The 18,995-nt window shown below is 39.9% G+C and overlaps 2 protein-coding genes across 5 annotated transcripts; one reads left to right on the forward strand and one right to left on the reverse strand.

Moving 5' to 3' along the window:
- The first annotated feature begins 1,011 nt into the window (after window positions 1–1,011).
- Window positions 1,012–6,169, forward strand: cdca3 (cell division cycle associated 3). Of its 2 annotated transcripts, none has more exons than XM_084727290.1 (6): window positions 1,012–1,101; window positions 2,402–2,556; window positions 2,912–3,032; window positions 3,917–4,813; window positions 5,144–5,211; window positions 5,898–6,169. In XM_084727290.1, exons 2-6 carry the CDS (start codon window positions 2,425–2,427, stop codon window positions 5,988–5,990), a joined length of 1,311 nt encoding a protein of 436 aa, XP_084583416.1. In that variant the 5' UTR covers window positions 1,012–1,101; window positions 2,402–2,424; the 3' UTR covers window positions 5,991–6,169. The 2 variants fall into 2 exon arrangements, with proteins under 2 accessions (XP_084583416.1, XP_084583415.1); XM_084727289.1 differs by having other exon boundaries at window positions 1,015–1,101; window positions 2,406–2,556.
- A 1,578-nt stretch (window positions 6,170–7,747) lies between these two features.
- gnb3a (guanine nucleotide binding protein (G protein), beta polypeptide 3a) lies at window positions 7,748–18,975 on the reverse strand. Of its 3 annotated transcripts, none has more exons than XM_084727291.1 (9): window positions 18,749–18,975; window positions 14,119–14,239; window positions 13,415–13,560; window positions 13,059–13,122; window positions 11,697–11,859; window positions 11,512–11,578; window positions 11,005–11,206; window positions 10,355–10,571; window positions 7,748–9,042 (listed from the first exon to the last, which is right to left on the reverse strand). In XM_084727291.1, exons 2-9 carry the CDS (start codon window positions 14,173–14,175, stop codon window positions 8,936–8,938), a joined length of 1,023 nt encoding a protein of 340 aa, XP_084583417.1. In that variant the 5' UTR covers window positions 14,176–14,239; window positions 18,749–18,975; the 3' UTR covers window positions 7,748–8,935. The 3 variants fall into 3 exon arrangements, with proteins under 3 accessions (XP_084583417.1, XP_084583418.1, XP_084583419.1); XM_084727292.1 differs by lacking the exon at window positions 18,749–18,975 and adding an exon at window positions 15,112–15,257; XM_084727293.1 differs by lacking the exon at window positions 18,749–18,975 and adding an exon at window positions 14,403–14,546.
- Window positions 18,976–18,995: the final 20 nt, after the last annotated feature.

The raw sequence follows: 18,995 nt of genomic DNA on the forward strand, positions 1-18,995 counted from the left end.
TATTTAACAAATGTGATAACAAATAACAGATGGCGGTTTGAATTTTAAAGTTGCACAACACACAACACTTGCACCAAGAATGTAAATCGAATATTATTTTTTGTAATGAATAGTGACAATGATACAATAGAAGTATTTATTCATTTTGGAGTTTCATTTACAGGGGTATAGTTTTTACTTTAAAAAAAGCTGACCTGTTTAAATTCATTGTTTTTAGTTCATATGGGAATGTGTATATGGAGCCTGGAGTGTACCACCAGATAATTTGGCAAATTTATTTATTTAAATAATTTATTTGAATAATTACCACAAAATAAAAATAACACTGCTTGCAAGACACAGAAAACTTTTTAAAAAATGTAAAAACTGTAAATCAAGGAATATTCAGGAAAAAAATTGTGCCAAGAAAAGTGATAGATAAATAAATACTGTTTTTAAAAGGAAAAAAAATGTTTTCAGAAATACTCAGAATTATTAAACGGAGAATTTCAATGAGCTTTTGAGTACTTACTTATTATTTTATTATTAGTAGTAATGCAACATTTTTATGCAAATGTAATGGATCAATTTATGTTACCTTAGAATATGCATCATGATTAAATACTGCATATTCCAATAGCGCACTTCATCCTCAACATCTCTGTCAAGATCTGTTAGAAAATAAAATCTTGTTCAATGTGCATTTCTACAAATAACGTAGAAATTCATAATAATTACTCTTGTCCTTTGTTCTCTCCATTCATTCTCCATTTAACCGTTTGATCAGGGAGAGGCCTGTTTCAGGAGGTTTGTTTCAACGTGTCATTTCATTTTTCTCTGCAGACGCGATAAACAACGCGTTCATTTTACTGTTTCAACTTTCAAACGTGTTATCAGCACGTCGACACGCCCAGTTCTAGAGCGCTGTTCTCTCAGCCAATCAGCGCCGCCGAGCAGGGGAGGACGCGCCCGCTGATTGGCCCATTCAAAAATAACATGCACGCATCCCCGCCATTTAAATGTTTTAAAAGTCGTGCGCTGCTTCCCCCTGTTTACTTCAAGTGAGGAATAAGTGAAAAGAGATTTAGCACCACGCCTGGTCCCGTGTTCGTCTGATATCAGGTAAGACAGAGAACTTATTTTAAACACCTCGGCTGATGTTAGTGATATTAATGTGTACTTTATTAAGACTTATAACGGTCAATGGTCACTATCACAGCGTTGCTTCCTCACCCGAGTTTACAAGTAAAACTGAGAAACTTCACGCTAACTTAGTTTAGCTAGCTCAGCTAGCTTGTTGTTGTCTTGCTGATCACTGTTCTTCAAGGTTAACTGCTCATATACTGTTTGTTTTTAATTACTACTTAGACACAGTAGACTATTCGAGTATGTAAACATCTGAAATATGTATTAAAGTCGTACCAGATTAAATTAATTTGACGTTAATTAGTTCTGTATCATAATATACAGGCGCTCATTTAAAAGGAGTTACAAATATCACTCCACAGTATTTTGTTTTAATGAATTATGTTTTGTTTTAACTTGTTTAACGTTATATGTTATTGTATGTAACACTGTGTTAGTAACTGTAACATACAGGTTCACTGTAGAGCAGCAACAGTGGCAAAGGTTTTATTGTATGTAAATGAGTTGGTAGCATTTTATTTGCAGAAGACAAAAAAATGTCTTAAATCCTTCTAACTATCTTATGTATTTTTACTAGTGTGGTTAGCTTTATACTCCAGTGTAGAGCAGCAACGATTAATTGCTTAATCAATTATTAAATTGATCACCAACTATTTTGATAATCCACTTTTATCTGATTTAAGCTTCTTAAAAGTGAGGGTTTTTTTGTTTCGTTATTCCTTCATGACAGTAGACTGAATATCTTTGGATTGTGAGTAAATCTAGACGTTTCAAGACTTTATCTTGGGAAAAAACGATTGACATTTTTCACCATTTTCTGATATTTTAAAACAAACCACTATTAACTGACTAACTGAAAAATAATCAATCAATAATCAACCACTTAATCAACTATGAAAATAATTGTTAGTTGCAGCCCTCATGTATGGCTGCATGATGTAGTAAAAACACAATCATATTGCAATTATTTCGACAGATATTGTGATTGTGGTATTTCGCTCTTGCATCAGACTTCATGATGATGTGACATTTGTTGGAATCTGAACCAAACAAACAGGTTCTCTTACATGTGGAGAGCAAAATATTTTTATTACACATTTTTCTTCTGCAAATTGGATATTGTGCTTGGTCATATTTCAATTTTAATAATATTTTGACTAACCATGCAGCCCTGTGTAGATAGTGTTTTGCTACAGTATTGTACATGTATTTTCTTGTGCTGCTTTTATTATTTTGCTCTGGTCGAAAACGTTTTTTCTTTTTATTTACCTGTGAGCCAGTTCTCATTAAATAAGCATCATGGGATCCACTGAGAGCAAGATGGCTGCGTCTGCACCCGTAAAACTAGAGCCAGCCATCAAAAACACCCGAGTCGGTCATCTGATAGATCCACGCTCTCCCTCTGCAGGAATCGATCGTACACCCATCCAGGTAGGTTACCTGGCTGTCTTACTACCACACAGACATAAATACATAAAAGCTGCATTGGCCTTTAGACTGTACAGCAACATCACTGCCATATTGGACCTGGTAAGACTGGGGAACGACATGTCTTTTGGATAAAAAGCACTATGATCTAGATGGAATATTTTCGGACAATAAACTTTTTCCCTTTTTCTACATAAATCATCAGCAGCTCCTCAGTTTACATGTTCGCAGTCTTGGCTGGACCAATATGGTGTTGCCGTTGACTTATCGCAGTATTTATGCATACCGCACATACTGTAAGCTGTGGGGAGGTGAATTTAAAAACTAGTTAATCATTCCAAATGTTTTTTTTCCCCAGGTCAGCGGGCCTGTGCCCAGAGCTGTTGCTGAGATGAAGAGTGAGTGTCCACTGGCGTTCACTGATCCCCGTTCACCGACTGTCGGCATTGCCCGCACTCCTGCCAGAGAAGTCATGAGAGGTAACTATTTAGTAAAGACCACGGGTGGAACAGAATTCTTGGTTCGGTTTGTACCTTGGTATTAGACTCACAGATCAGTACAGCAGGAAAAATTTTTAAAAACTAATTAACATTTTGTCTTTTATTTTGAAAGATTTAACATTGAAAAGTGGTTCATTGTCCGTAATTCTTACTAGAACAGTTAAGACACTTAAATACTGACATTGTCAAAAAGAAAATGAATAACAAATGTCAGTAATGCTCCACTGTGAGACTCTGACTTGTTAATAATTGCTGAATTTGTGCTTGTTTATACAGAGCAGCGCAATTAACATGTACATGTGAATGCACATTGTAGCAGAGCTCAAGTGCTTTGACCAGATGCTTGGATCCTGCATTTTGTAGTCTGGCCACATATCCACAGTGATAAACACTCTTTTATAGTTTTGATTGTTTGGTCAGAATCTTCAGCAAGAGGCTGTGAGGAGAAGGACTCACCTACCAGTCCAGGTTTTTGGGTGACGCTGTTGCAAATCTCATGTTCGAAGTGTTTCCACAGACACTTCCAACTTCAGCTGAACAATGTCGGCACGCATTTTGACACATTTCAATTCTTTGTCCATTTTCTCTGTTACTAACTGGGAGCAGCGACATGAGCTTGACTAACTGGGCTAAGCCAACAATCATGCAACGACGGGTGCTCTGCTGAGACATTCTGGCACATCTTGTGACCCAAACTGTCAAAATCATTTATTTAGTTTGACCCAAACTGAGGAAGGTGCATACGGATCCAAACATCCTGCATCAAAACAGTTCGAGACAAATACATGTACTGTTACAGTAAGGACTAACTTTCAGCTTGGCTGAAACCTCCCTGTGATATAATCTTCCATCTGTCTCCACAGCGACTGTTGGGTCCTTCGCTCGCCGCCTGGGTATGCTGTTCCACAATGAGACTGAAGGCAAAGCCCCAGAAGCCCCTCAGAAATGCTTTAGTGACACCGTGGAGGAGGAGGAGGACTCTAAGCACGAGGAGCTGGCGTCCACTGAACCCCTCCTGAGTCCTCAGCCTTCCCGCACCTTTGACTTCACAGTTGAGCACGCTAACGTGCTGGCCGGTCCCGTCACGCCCCCTCGCCAGGGTGACTCGAGCCCCTTCGTGCTTCTTGAGGAGCCCCAAGTGGAGGTGGAGCTAGAGACGGAGGCAGATTTGAGCCTGGAGGAGGCCGAAGAAGCGAGAGAGTCTCCTCTTCACAAGAGACTGAGCATGAGCCTGATAACCTGCCACGAGGGAACGACCTCCACCCAGGTCTTTGCTGAGGTGCACCACGACAGCACCTCATCCCGGGACCCGGAGGTGGAGACGGAGACACTCAAGGGTGGCGTGGATCATTCTTACGCCCTTCCTGCTATCACTGTTGAACCTCAGGCCCCTGTTGAGCCGTCCTTACCTGCTGATACAGACGGTTCCCGGGCTCCGGCGTCTCCTACAAAGCCAGAGGAAGCACGAGAATCAGCCCCGCCTCCTGCACCGACCTCTGCACCATCAGAGCCACCGACTGCCCCCAGCCCGGAGCAGCCACAGCTCTCCGCCGGCATCCGCTGCCCCACCATCGACCCAAAGAGCCCCAGTCAGGTGGTGTTCAAACCGCAGTGGTTGGGAAAAGGTTTCGGCGCCACCGGGCTACGAGCTAGAGGAGTGCAGGGTGGAAAAGGAGGCTCCTCTCCTCTTGCGGTCCGCGTAGCCGTGAAGAATGTAACCAATGAAAACAAGGGGCAGTCTGGGAAACGTAAGCAGAAAGGTGTGTAGATAGTTTTCATCATCAACTGATCTGTCAATTCTTCATTGTTTCTCAAAGCCAAGATAACATCCTCAGATGTTTAGTTTTTTTTTCCACAACCCAAAGATATTCATCTTGCATCATAGAAAAGTAAAGAAACCACAAAATATTTACATTTAAGAAGCTGGAATTGGAGAATTTTGACTTTTTGTTCCTCAAAAACGACTCAAACTGATTCATTGATTGTCAAAATAGTTGGCAGTTAATTAAAGAATCATTGCAGCTCTAAAATGTTTGGCCTCTTTGATAACCAGATGTTGTTGTTTGATGTATTTTACTTTTCTGTTGAAGGTACTGAAGGACGCTCACCGCTGCAGATCCTTAAGGAGACAAACTCGCCCAGGGAACAACGTTCTCAGGTACACTGACTGCTAGAGATACTTTCCTGTATACTGTTACTTAATTTGAAGTTATAGATTGAATCTTTGTGTTGTCCCACTAACGACAACAGTCACCTCTGCTGTTTTGATTATTTCTGTTGTCATTTTCAGCTGTAACATTTAAAGATGTATAAACATGGTGGTCTGGGGGCTGCGTACCAAACTTCAAGGCTTTTATGGCACTGATCGATTTGCTGAAATACTATCAAGTATCAAAAAGTGCCCGATTTAAATACCTGATGAGTAAATTCCAAGTTGTAGTGTATTTTTTTATGTTATGAAACTGCTTTCAGTGTGTAAAAAGGAGATAAGGATTTGTGCTGTAATATGTAATGTCATTTTCACTTTGCTAAAGTGGATTTTTAGAAAATTAGTACTGAAAAAAGTATCGTTCAGGAACCGGCATGGAAGTCAAGGTACCACCGCTGTTATGCTGCCCTGCAAAGAAAAACTTCCTGAAGTGCAGAACTGAGAAAAATTACTTTAAAGTTTTCTTGTTGTCGAGCCAAAATGGTTGCAGTTAGATACTTTGATATGTGGCAGTTTTGTAGCTTTATACCAGGTTATTGTTTCTACATATTACTCCTGACCTCTGATTTGAATTCCAGCACAGAAAAGTAACTCAGACTTCAGCGCTAACGTGTCGTGTCCTCCCCTCTTCCCAGATGAAGCTGAAGGTGTCCACCCCAGATAAGCAGAGGCTCGTACAGACGGACCGCAGAGTGCTGGCAGTGTCTCTGGATAAGGAGAACAGATGAGTCACTGCAGCGACGTGTACAGAATCCGGCCACTTTTATATCTCTTAAATGCAGTTTTTATGTGTACAGCTGTCTTAAACTGATTTATTCCTGTGTGTATAACTTTAACTTTCACTCTGAGAAGTTTTCTATCCTGTTTCATCTTCTTGTAAATATAAATAAAATTATTTGCAGAAATACTTCAGCTTTAAATCTTTGTCTTGATTGTAAACTACTTTTTGAATTGTTTCTCTTTGCTTTTTTTATAACTTAATTTTCTCCATTGCCTAAATTGTAACATTTCTAGACTTTATTTCTGTACAAACAGAATAAAAAGATCAACACTAAATATTTGTTCTTTAAAAGAAAATGCAGAATTCATTTGTTTTTCAGCTGCCGTTGGAATCTTACCTGGTTTTGACACTATGGTTTGCAGTTGTGAAGTAAATATTCAAGTTTTAAAAGGTATTAAAAGCACCACTACCAAACTGAAAATATACTGTTACAATAAAGATCCTGCACCGACAATCTTATTTGGGTAAAAGTATGCAAGTACAATCTGAAAACTGTACTTTAATTATAAAAACTGTAAGTACTCAATGCAGGAAAATGTCCCCTGACTGTTATACTATTATATATCATATTATTTGTGCATTAATGTAAAAGCAGGATTTTACTATTTTTATTTTTGGTTGGCTGTTTTCTAAAGGACTACAACTAATTTCATCATGATTTTCTTAATTTATCAATTGATTGGTTTGTAAAGTTATTAAAATAAATAGAGGCGCTGTCACAGTTACCCAGAGTGACACCTTCAAAATGCTTGTTTTGTCTAAACCTCAAAATTAATGCAAATAGATTACGATAATTTATAATTTTCCACATAGTTGCCAATTAATTCTGTCTTAATTGATGCAGCTGAACTTCTATAAACTGTTGGGCAGTTTAATTTAAAACAAAACATTTGAAATCAATTAATTTGAAAAGTGACTAGTCATTAAAGCTGACAGATAAATGTATTGAAGTGAAAAGTACAATATTTCCCTCTGAGATACAGTGGAGTGGAAGTTAAAAGGAAACACTCGAGTAAAGTACATGTACCTCAAAATGGTACTTATTCCACCACTGATGGTTGAAGCCTGTTGCTCATTTTTTTAGTTTTCATTTCCTCATTTAGCAGTTTGTAGTAAAACTTCAGTAATGAACACTAGAGGGAGCCTCTAAATAAACCTTCAAAACATCCATGAAAACACGCCTCGTGTTTGCATGAGCTGATCCACATTTAAATTCTGTCGTGGACTGAAAGCACCAAAGAAACACCGAAAATAAAACTGACTTGTAAACCGATATTCAGACATTTTAAAAAAAATAATGCTTTAGCATATTTGTTGTGTCATTTGATTCAGTGGTTTTTAACTGTAGATGTGTTACAAACAAAGCGGAGGCTCTGCAGGTCCTCAAACAAGTCTAAAATCCAATAATCTGACTTTTAAGCCGAAAATTCTTTAAACATGATTTCAATAGGTCTTAAAAGTTGATTGGATTATGAGGTTAATGCTTTTTTATGGAGTTGCATTAACTTTGGTCTCACTTCTAGCATGTTTTTTTGGGAAATTTTGTGTTAACCATGATGTAAAACCAACAATGACATAACAATCACTAATGCAAACTGTGCTTGGACTTTTTTTTTTTTTAACATGAAAAAGGTCTTAAATTGCACAAATAATGGTCTTAAAAAGGGCTTCAGCAGAAGCTCTGACAAACTTTAAGTCAAAAACTTGTGTAACGCAGAATCCCATGTTTATTAGACAGTCTTTAAGAAAGGTAGTATTGCTTTACTTTGCACATTGTGTGTATCCAGTGTGGAAAAGAGGCAGTCCAAATTCTAGTCAGAACTCAGAGATATATTATTATTATTATTTTCTGTATGTACACAAACTGTCCTTCAAGTTGATCTTGTACCATGCAGAGGAAAAAAAGTTAAGCAGTCATATACAGATTCAGATGTATTGCTCATATGCACACAATAGACGCTATCATCCATATAACAGTCATACAAAAAGTCCTCCTGTCTGTCCCGGGACAAATGGGTCATCTTTTTTTTTTTTTTTCTTTTTTTCTTTTTTTTTTTTTTGTAAGTGCTCAGTGAACCATGAAAACCATTTTATTATCCCATCTGTCAGTTCAACAGTTTAACCCAAAGCACTTTTCAGGTCTAGCTACCGCGGGGTGGGGGGGTTGGGGGGGGGTAAATCCTGGTAAAATATCGTCCATCAATCACATACAAAACAAACTCAAACACTAATGTAAGACATCTGCAAACTAGAACTCCATTTTAATTAAAATTAGAAAATGAAAAGAAAGTAAATGTAAGCATCTAGGGAATCTACCGTAAAACTAAGAACAAACGAAACAAAAAAACGCAAACGCTCATGTTATTCATGTCACATAACTTATGCTCTGATATAAAACACAGCATAATAATATTAGTAGAGCTGGTGTGAACCTACACACACGTTTAATTCTATCTCATCCAGTGTGCTACCATTTCCATTTGGCAACTGTTCTCGTCGGGTGATCTCTGACATGCTGCGATAAATGTGCATATGTTACGATTCGAACCGCAATATAATAAACTATTAAAGAGGAATGATCTTTTCTGAGACCCCCAACCCCCTCGTCCCAAAAACCAAAATTCCCCCCGTAACGTGAGAAGAAAGGTGAGAGCGCGATGTGACAAAGAGCGAGGAGAAAATCTTCACATTACAACCCCACCCCCGCCCCCCCTTCTCCAACGTTAGATAGGACTTGGCACAATTAAAATACCCTCTTCTCACCCTATGCGGCTCCTCAACCCTCCCTCAAACTCCAATTTCTTTTTTTGTTTTATCTTCTTCACTTTCTCCCCGGGCAGATGTTATTAACTGCTCTCTCTCTCTCTCTCTGCTCGCCGGCGAGGAACAGCCTCAGTTCCATATCTTGAGGAAGCTGTCCCAGGATCCTGTGCAACACGCCATGCCGTCTGAGGACACGCCGATACAGCTCACCCTGTTGTCGTGACCAGCCAGCACTCCTGTACCACAGAAGAAGAAGAAAAAACATGATGTGAACTGAGCAAAGTGCTTCCAGTTTCTTCAGGCCTTTAGTCCTGTTTATCCATCGAGATTGTTTTAGTTGCAGATTTTGGGAGATATCAGCTGTGGAGATGTCTGCTTTCTCTTGAATGTGTGATGCTCAAAGTGCCAAAAAATATATTAAAAACTCAAGAGCGATGTCTCCTTCCAGAAATCATGACTCGGTTATTCAAGATAATCCACAGACCTTGTTGTGAGCAGATTCACGTAGGAACTTTTTGTAAAAAGACTCAAGAGCTCAAGCAAAAGTACAGACACTTGAGTAAAACTTATTTATTTAAGTAAAAGAGAAAAAGTTCAGGGTCTGAAATGGACTTAAAGTATTAAAAAAGCTAACTGAACCTCACCTTTTCTCCACAGTCAAGTCTCTCTTTGTCTTTTTAATGTTTTTATGTCTTTTGCATCGATTTCTTCTCATTACGTTTTTTTTACATTATTACATCTGTTACGTTGTTTTTTGTCTTATGACACCTCTTGCATTATTTTCGTCTTGCAACATATTTCATATTGTTTTTCACCTTATTAAGTTTTTTTTTTTTTTTTTTACATTTTTTGTCTTGTTATGTCCATTACATCACTTTTGTCTTGTTGCGTCTTTCATGTTGTTTTCTTCTTGTTACATATTTTTCATTATTTTTCGTCTTGTTAAATCCTTTACGTGTTTTTTTGGTCTTGTTACAACAGTCATGTTTGATATGCACTGATGGACACACCAAGGAATTGTCTTGTTCCAACCATTTAAGTTGGAAGAGAAGGCAATGCCTCATGCTGCAAAATAAAAATAGTCAATAATTCCCCTAAAATGCATTAAAACTAAAGTAACAAGCCTGCTTTGAGAATGTAGGGAGTAGAAAGTACAGATATTTGTGTTAAAATGTAGGGAGTAAAAGTAAAAAGTTGTGAAAAACATAAATACTCAAGAAAGTACAGACTCTTCTTAAGTACAGTAACAAAATATTTGTACTTAGTTACTTCCCCCCTCTGAAAGAAAGTAATTCCTACATGAAACTGCTTACAATAATGACAGTGGATTATCTTGAGTAACCAGGTCAAGATTTCTAGAAACAGACATTGCTGTTGAGTTTTTCAAATATATTTTTTGGTGCTTCAACACAAGCCGAGTGCCGTCTAGTTCCACTGTATTCAAGAGGACGACAAAAGAAAAATATGTGTTTTTGATACTGGGATGGATTGATGGGCTTAGATGCTTTAAAATCAACGTTATCGTCTCTATTTTCCACCTCTACTCACCCACTCTCTCAGCTTTAAGTGTGTCCCAGATGTTGACGTTGAAGTCGTCGTAGCCAGCCAGTAGCAGGCGTCCAGACAGGGACGGGGCCAGGGAGGTCACCCCGCACATGATGCCGGAGTCCTGGTAGGTGATGAGCTCCTGGTCGGCTCGCAGGTCGTACAGTTTACAGGTGGCGTCGTCCGACCCTGTTATCACCGCGTTACCGTTCGGGAAGAACTGGAAGAAAGAGGACAGTAGGGTTGCAACTAACAATTTCTATTATTAATTGTTATTTATTAATTTATTATCTTCACAAACAATTGATTATTCGTTAAGTCTTTAAAATGAAAAATGCTCATCACAATTTCCCAGAACCCAAAGTGATGTCTTCACATTGCTTCTTTTGTCCAACCAACAGTCCAAAGACTCCTCATTTACTATCATAAATGATGAATAAAAGTAGTAAAGTGCTTATATTTAAGAAGCTGGAACCAGGAAATGTTTGACATTGTGCTTGAAAAATGACTGAAATGATCGATCATCAAAATAGTTGGCAGCTAATTTTCCTCGGATTTGATTAATCAACAAATTGTTGCAGCTCTCGAGAGGTGATTAGATCCTCGGCCTACTTTGAGCCCAAAAAAGCCTCTGATACAGGAGAGATCCTCACCCCAATTGCGTTGATGTCACTCTCGTGTCCTCCGAAGGTCTGTCTGCACGTGCCCTCCCTGATGTCCCACAGCTTGGCCGTGAAGTCACACGCACCTGAGATGAAAAACTTGAAGTCTGGGGACACGGCCAGGGACATGCAGTCTCCCTGGTGTCCTGCAAAGATGGTCTTTTGGGTCCCTGTCTCAATGTCCCATAGTACGCTGGAAGGAGACGGACCAAAGAAAATGTTTATTTCCATATTGTAACCAAGGAAAATAAAAGATGCTAGAATTGACATCTATCCGATTGATCCAATACTAAGCAATTTATCAACCATGAAACGGGACCCTGCTACTGTCCTTTCCCAGCAGCATCATGTACGCCATTTTTTTCCCAGGATGGCGAAATTATGTTCCATGGTAATGGGAAGGAAATAAATGATATCAGATCATCTATAGTTTTAACCACAGAGCAGGAAGTTGCAACATATTTTTTTTTAGTTCAGTCAATCATACTATATTCTTACCAAGTGCAGTCTCCAGAGCTGGTGATGATCTCACTGTCGCTGAGGAAACGACAGCAGGACAGGTAACCTGGGCAACCAAAGAAATAACCACATGAGGAACCTCAAGACTCGGGGCAAGTGAAGACAAAGAGATTCAGAGAATCCGGGACTCCGGGAGACTTGATTTCCAAGCCGCGTCATCCTACCTGTGTGTGCGGCCAGCTCACGCATGACCTTGACGTTCCCATCTTTGCCCTTGAGGTTGTAGATGGAGCACATGTTGTCCAGACCGCCGCAAGCCACGAGGTTCCCCGAGGGTGCATAGGCGCAGGTCATCACCCACGACGACTTGAGAGGGATGGCATTCACCTGGGGACATGTGAAAGACAGGTGAGACTCTTCTCTTCGACTACTGAACTTCAATTGAACTCCAGTCAGTCAGCCAGTTTCACATTAGGTAAGACTGCTTTGTCTGAGCACGATCGCCCCACCTTTCCAATTCCTCGCCGGTCAGGTTTCACATTAGTGATGTTGTTCTGTACTCGAGGACACAATATTTGTTTAAGTTCTTACTATAGTTTAGAAAAGCCTGGCGAGTGCAAGATCTCAACAGCAGTCAACTTCCTTCAAGTATACTCAAGGTTTTGATCTGTGTTTTAATGTTTTCTTTCACTGGCCCAGGACTGCAGGATTAAAATTAGCTGGTAAGCTAATTCGGGCACAAAGCATCTTTTCTCTACTGATATTCCTGGCTCCTGATACGAATAAACTTAACAGACTAACTAACCATACTCAAGACCATGTGGACCTGAGCATGGGTCAGCAATCTGTGCTCAGGTACCCTGCCCAGGTCCCTGACACGAAAGACCCCTGAAACACGAAAAACCCTGAAATACATGTTTTCTTTATCAGCTTATTAGTATAGGTAAGTGACGAAGGCCTACATAAACTCACTATTTTCTGCCAAAGTTAGAAAATCATTGGTGCAATCAGGATTTAGCAACATTTGAATCAGAATCTGATCACAGTTGGTGGGTCTTTTGGTCCCACGCAGTCCTGAAGCAGCAGATCAATGTAGTTCATGACTGTTAAACTCTTTATTATTATAACACTTGTTGATGTTTTTTGAACTCTGTTTCTGATTTAGTCATTAATATTTGGTGTCAGATGCATGAGCAGGGCTAAGTAGTTCGTAACTTGTCGTTCTAAGTCCGACCCAATATTTACACTGGTCGTACATCTTGGCTTAAGCCCTTTTCTTGCTAAGATCAGGCATAGTTAAGACCAGGCTTAAGTTTGGGTGGTGCACCAGATGTAAAGTCCATTCTAAAGATTGGTCTTAACAAAGACCGACTCAGCAGTTTGAAGTTAATGAAGACCAGTTGTTGCAACTGGACGTTAATGCCTTAGATGTTTTAGAAATTTTCCGTGGCTTTAACATGGCTTTTACATGTGTATTTTTGTGTGTTTGAGTTTGGAAAGCACGTTCATGGCTTCATCTGCTTTACTTTTGTCCTCATCTACTGTTCCTGCAAATCCTGATGCACCTCTCCTCTCCTCTGTCTTACCTTGTTGGTTGTGACGCTGTCCCACACTATGAGTTTTCCATCTTGTGATGCACTGACACACAGCCTGGTGGTGTGACAAGGACAGTAATTAAAAAAAACAAAGAACGAGACTGAAAGAAGGAGACATGCGAGCAGAAAAACTAGCATCAGGTTCGAGCCATGTTCCTATTAATTCATCAAGTTAAAAGTTAACTCTACTGCACAAATCTAATTTACCAGTCAGAATTCCCTCTTGCATTCTTTGGCTCTCCTCGCTCTAATTTTGAGCTAAATCTAATAGAAACCTTTAACATCTTGGCTGTGAATTAAAAGAGCAGGTGTTCTTTCAATTTGTGTACAATGTGCTGTGCATTTACTTGGTGTCAGTGCCCCAGTGCATAGCGTAGATCTTGGCAAGGTGACCCCTTAGTGTTTTCCTCGTCTTCATCTGGACGCGACCCACCACGGTGATCCCAGCTGCTGCTTCTTGCAGTGTGGTGTCCTGCACCGCCTTACGAGCTGCCTGCAGACCAAACACACACACACACACACACACACACACACACACACACACACACACACACACACACACACATACATTCAGGTTAATGCCAGTACTGAGCTATGATGTGGTTATGAATAGTACATAGATAATTTCTGAGAAAAAGTTAAGATATGTTTTCAGGTGAAAAGCAAAGCTGCATAATGCCAATGAATAAATTCTGGGGACAGACATTAGGATTAATTTTAAACCTGATTAAATCATGGTTTAACTTTAAATTATGTTGCACCAAACTTTTAAACTCGCATAAAATTAAGAAAAAAGAATAAAGGAATACACAGCAGCTGAAACATCTCCATATTGATTAAACTCTGTTTAATTTTGGTTTACATAACTAAACCAAACACAGATTTAATAGAATTAGATTTGTTTTTAATTGTGCAGCAGAGCTCTGGTTAATTTTGCATCTGGATCTACTCATTTTACTCCTGGTTTGCTAAACTTTGATTAGATTAAATTCATCTTTGTTGGTACAACACAGTCTTAGTTAATTAAAATGATATGGTTGAGCCTACTGACAGTGATCTGGTCTTTGAGACCGTCCGCCTCCTTTCGCAATTGCTCCATTTCACCCATGGCGATGGTTGTTAGGCACTGTCACCAGTGGAGACAGGGAGAGACGGCAGGAAAGTTGATAATCCTGAAATTAAGAAGAAGAAAAAGAAGAAAGGGAGGGAGACAACAAAAACAGAACTTTGTTACAAAAACAGAATTCAAGAAAATAGCTCTGATTTGTACGTTTATTTTCCAGTGACATCATCCCCCACGCACATACTGAATGCTGGAATTTTACCTGCACCTACCGGAACGTTTTTAATCCTCCCTGGCTCAGGTCTCCAAGTAAGTGATATTTTGCAAGTCAAACTGGCCCTCATCTACTTTGCAAACTTTCATAAACACACAGGAGCACGCACACACACAGAAACCCACAGAACACACCTACGTGTGCACAAACACACACACACACACACACACACACACAGACTATGAATATTCAGGCCTGACATTAACAGAGAAAGTGTTTGTTCTTCTGAAGATGTGACACTTGTTGAGAGCACACATCCTCACCCTGAATGTACACACAAACCAGTATGTCCTGTCATAATGTCATCAGCTCCCAGCCACTCTCACTCCTCGACAAATTCACAACAATGACAGGTGTTTTTTTTTTTTTTGGTCCCATTTAACACTCCAGTGAGCTCTCTCCTACCTAATGTTGATGGCTATTGAATTTGGTGATGTCGTGATTAAATGAACAATGTTTAGCAGTAACCCAATCACCTAATGGACAAACTCATACAGTGTGACAAATGCAATCAAGGCACAAGTGAAAAGGCAGAGTCACGATCTGGAGCTGAGACACATGACACGAACTTCAGCACAAAATAATCAACGTCAACAACAATAAAAACAACAACAACATCCTCCTCCTCCTCCTTCTTCTTCTACACATGCAGATATTACAAATTATTTCTTCTAAAGAACCACTTGTCATAATTTCCTTTATCTTACCTTGGAAACAGGGAATACTTTTGAGTTGATCTTATCGTAAGCGTCCCTGCAGCAATCTCTCTCTCTCTCTTTCACTATTTGAATGAGTGTCCCTGTCAAAACACATGACCAAGTGGATTTGCCTCTAATTTGTTTGAAGTGAAAAGGAGAGGAAGGGAGTGAAGGAGGGAGTGACTCTGTAAAAGAAAGAGATTTGCTTTAATTGTTTGCCATTGGGCTCTATCCTTTAACCATCTGTAAATGCTTAAAGTGAGTGGAAGACGGCCAGAAATGTGTTTAAAATTAAATTAGAGCGCTGATTTATGGCCTTTATAGTAGAAGTGCTGTGCTGCACACACCTCAGCAGTCCTCAAGGGACTCATGTTTGAAAATATGTGACAAAGGTTCCCTCTTGGACACCTCTGTGATAGACAAAACAGAATAAAGTGGCCCAGTGTTCAAGACAATGTAGTACAGTTCTCTCAAGGGTGTCCTTCCAGTTGACAAAATGCGATAAAGTGTCCTCAAGATTCTCCTTTGAGTGGACAAAATGAGATAAAGTGCCCTCTAGAGTGTCCTTCAAGAGAACAAAACTCAAGAAAATGCACTTCAAGTGGGCATAACGCGATAAAGTGGCCTTCAAGTGAACAAAAATGATAAAGTGTCCTCTAGAGTGTCTGTTCAGTGGAGCACATGCCATTAATTTCCCTTTTGAGGGAACAAAACATGATAAAGGGCCCTCTAGAGTGCCCTTCCAGTGGACAAAACATAAAAAAGTGTCCTGTAGAGTGTCCTGTCAGTGGACCACATGCCATAAATTGCCATTTGAGGGGACAAAACATGATGAAGTGTCCTCTACAGTGCCCCTCCAATGGACAAAATGCCATAAATTGCCCTTCGAGTGGACAAAACTTGATAAAGTGTCCTCTAGAGTGCCCTTCAAGTGGACAAAACATAAGTGTCCTCCAGAGTGTCCTTTCAGTGGACCACACACCATAAATTGCCATTTGAGGCGACAGAACATTAGAAAGTGTCCTCTAGATTGCCCCTCCAATGGACAAAATGCCATAAATTGCCCTTTGAGTGGATAAACCATGACATAGTGCCCCCTAGTGTGCCCCTCCAGTGGACAGAACTTGATAAAGTGTCCTCTATAGTACCCCTCCAGTGGACAAAATGCGACAAAGTGCATCACGACTTTCGGCCCGCGTCCCACCACATACAGCTGATGCCTTTTTATTTAATTTTTTTTTTGCCCCAGCCCCTCAGACAGACAGGCTGAGTCCACCTCTGCTCAGCAGCAGCAGTCCGGGTGTCCCTCCTGCCTTAAAAAGCTGACGACCACATTGTCCCTGAAGTCGGTAACAGGGGATTTCAGGCCTTTTGTTCCAGATGGGAAATTGCTTTGATAATGAGTGTTTGTAATGAATGCTTGAGTGTTTTTAGTCGCGCTATTACCCTTTTGCCATTCTGTTCCTGGGACCCTGCCATTGTTCCATGTGATTAAATGACTGCTCGGGAGTTTGCTGGACGGTGAAGTGCATTAACACAGCCAGAGAGGAGAGCCGGCAGAGGGAGGGGAGGGGAGGGGAGGGGAGGAGAGGGTGGAGAGGGCGGTGGAGGGTGGAGGGTAAGAGGCGAGGCAGGCAGGAGAGTGAGTTTTAAATCCTACTGGCTGAGATTTTAAGGGAAGCCTTTTGAATCAAATCTGCTCTCATCCGATTACTGACTGCTCTTTGCATCTGGATAAGAGATGGAGGGAGGGAGGGAGGGAGGGGGGCAGATAGTGGGATGAGAGTGAGGGAGGGGGCAGATGGAGGAGGTGGAACGGGACGCAGGGAGAGTTGTGAGAACGGTCGAGTGTTTTCAGTGGGACTTGAACTGTGAACTTGAGTCTGACCCGTGACTAAACTTACATTCCTGATATAATTTCCTAAACATGATCATCTTTAAATATGGCTGTTTTTTCTTTTCTTTTTTAATTAAAATTACCTTAAATTACCTAAATCACTAAACTAACATTCTGCACAGGGCTGCACAATTAATTGAAATATTTTCAAAATTGCCAGGTGCAACTTCCAGATCGCAGAAGCTGCAATCTTTTTTGATAAAACAGCGTCATAATGAAGTACAGCAGTGCTGCCCTACAAACCTACATTGGTACAGACCCCAACAAATGTCACAGCATTGTGATTTTAATAGTTTTGTTTTTTGTGAAAAGGAAAATTGTGATGCAGAAATGATCGTTCCTACTAATCTTGAATCATTTGTACCACATTGTGCAGGCTGAATACTTCATCTGTACAAAATAAAACTGGAGACTGAATAAATTTGTCCAGCTGATCAGTATCTCAGAGAATATAAGGCTGATGTGGACAATGTTGTAAATCTATGACCAGCATTGAGTTATAGTTCTTCTTTTATGTGATAGTGGATCTTTTTTGTCAGGTATTTCAGCCGCTGGGTTTGCCAAAAATAGACATTTCTGTCTTGTTATTTTACACATCATCACTTTTTATGGTTCTGGCATTTGGCCGCCCACCATTAATAACAACTCGAGGTTTCTGCCTGTCAAAAGTAAGTTTTTCCTCGCCACAGTCGCCTCAGTGCTTGCTCTGTGTGGGAACAATTTTGTTGCAACTAATCTATATGAAAAGTGCCCTGACATGACTATGATTTTGCACTATGCAAATAAAATTGATTTAGATTCCTCTATTATCACATATATCATACAAATATAAAATTATAAATACCGTAATGGATGCTTTTGTTAATTTTGCCCAAACTACTTTAAACTAACAAGCCTTTTTCTCCCCTTTTAAGAGTAAACGGTCAGTAATTACAAAATAAAACCTTTACTTCTTTGCATCTAAATGTGACATGTCCACATAAACAACTTAGCATAGTTTTATCATCAGATTATGTCTGACAGCATTAAGAATCAGACAACAAAAGGAATTTGTTTTTTGTCAGATTATCAGTCCACATGACAAAACCGGCATTGTACGCTGATCCCATGTAAATCCCCCTGCGGTGTGTACCATAAACACAAGATAAAAGATTAAGTAAGTGCATTAAAAGTGTGTCGATATAACTTTGAATGGCATCTGGCATCATACATTTGATATGTAAATATTTTTTGTTTTAGGACACATCCTGTATGCTGTACTGCATTTAAAAAAAACAGCAACTTTTCAATTTAGGAATAAACTTGTTAGTTTTTTTAAGTTTGAAGGTAGAAGGAGGATTTGTCCAAGCTGTTCATAAACGCACCAGAAACATACCTGATTGTCAAGTCTCATTTCCAGGGCGTAAAATACAGACGTTTTAAGTCAATAAAGCATCATGAGCACAGCAAAATTATGGGAAAATAAGGAAACACAGGCAGAGTCTCTGCAGATACAGACACCATGACACACTTCTGGTGGATCATGATTGAAAGGCATGACATTTATATGAGTCTATAATGTCTAAATGTTGCATATTATGCCTTCAAGCACATTTCAAAATATTCCTCCAAATGATAAATGTCTTGTCAGTCGTGAACTAAATTTTTATCCTACTGTTTGGATCTGATCCATCATCTGAGCAGCATGGAGCAACTTCCCAACTACCGAGAACAAAATGTGTCAACAGCAACATCTGACCCTGCACTCACCAATTAGGAGGCTCCTCTCAGGGTGCTCTGTCAGATCTTTGCTCAGTCTTCCTCCAGCGGTCTCCGTCTGGTCGTTGTCATAAGTTCAGCCCGCCTGTTGCCACACTTTCCTCCCGCTCATTCACTTTTGGTATCACACACACAGTGGGATATTCCTCCGTCACTCACTCTCTCCACTGCTCCTATGAGGAACAGATGAGGATTGGAGGGATGAAGGGAGATCAGTGATGAGGGGATAAACCCTGGG

Source organism: Lutjanus erythropterus, chromosome 9 (assembly GCF_056507025.1).
Source record: "Lutjanus erythropterus isolate fLutEry1 chromosome 9, fLutEry1.hap2, whole genome shotgun sequence".
NCBI lineage: Eukaryota > Metazoa > Chordata > Actinopteri > Lutjaniformes > Lutjanidae > Lutjanus > Lutjanus erythropterus.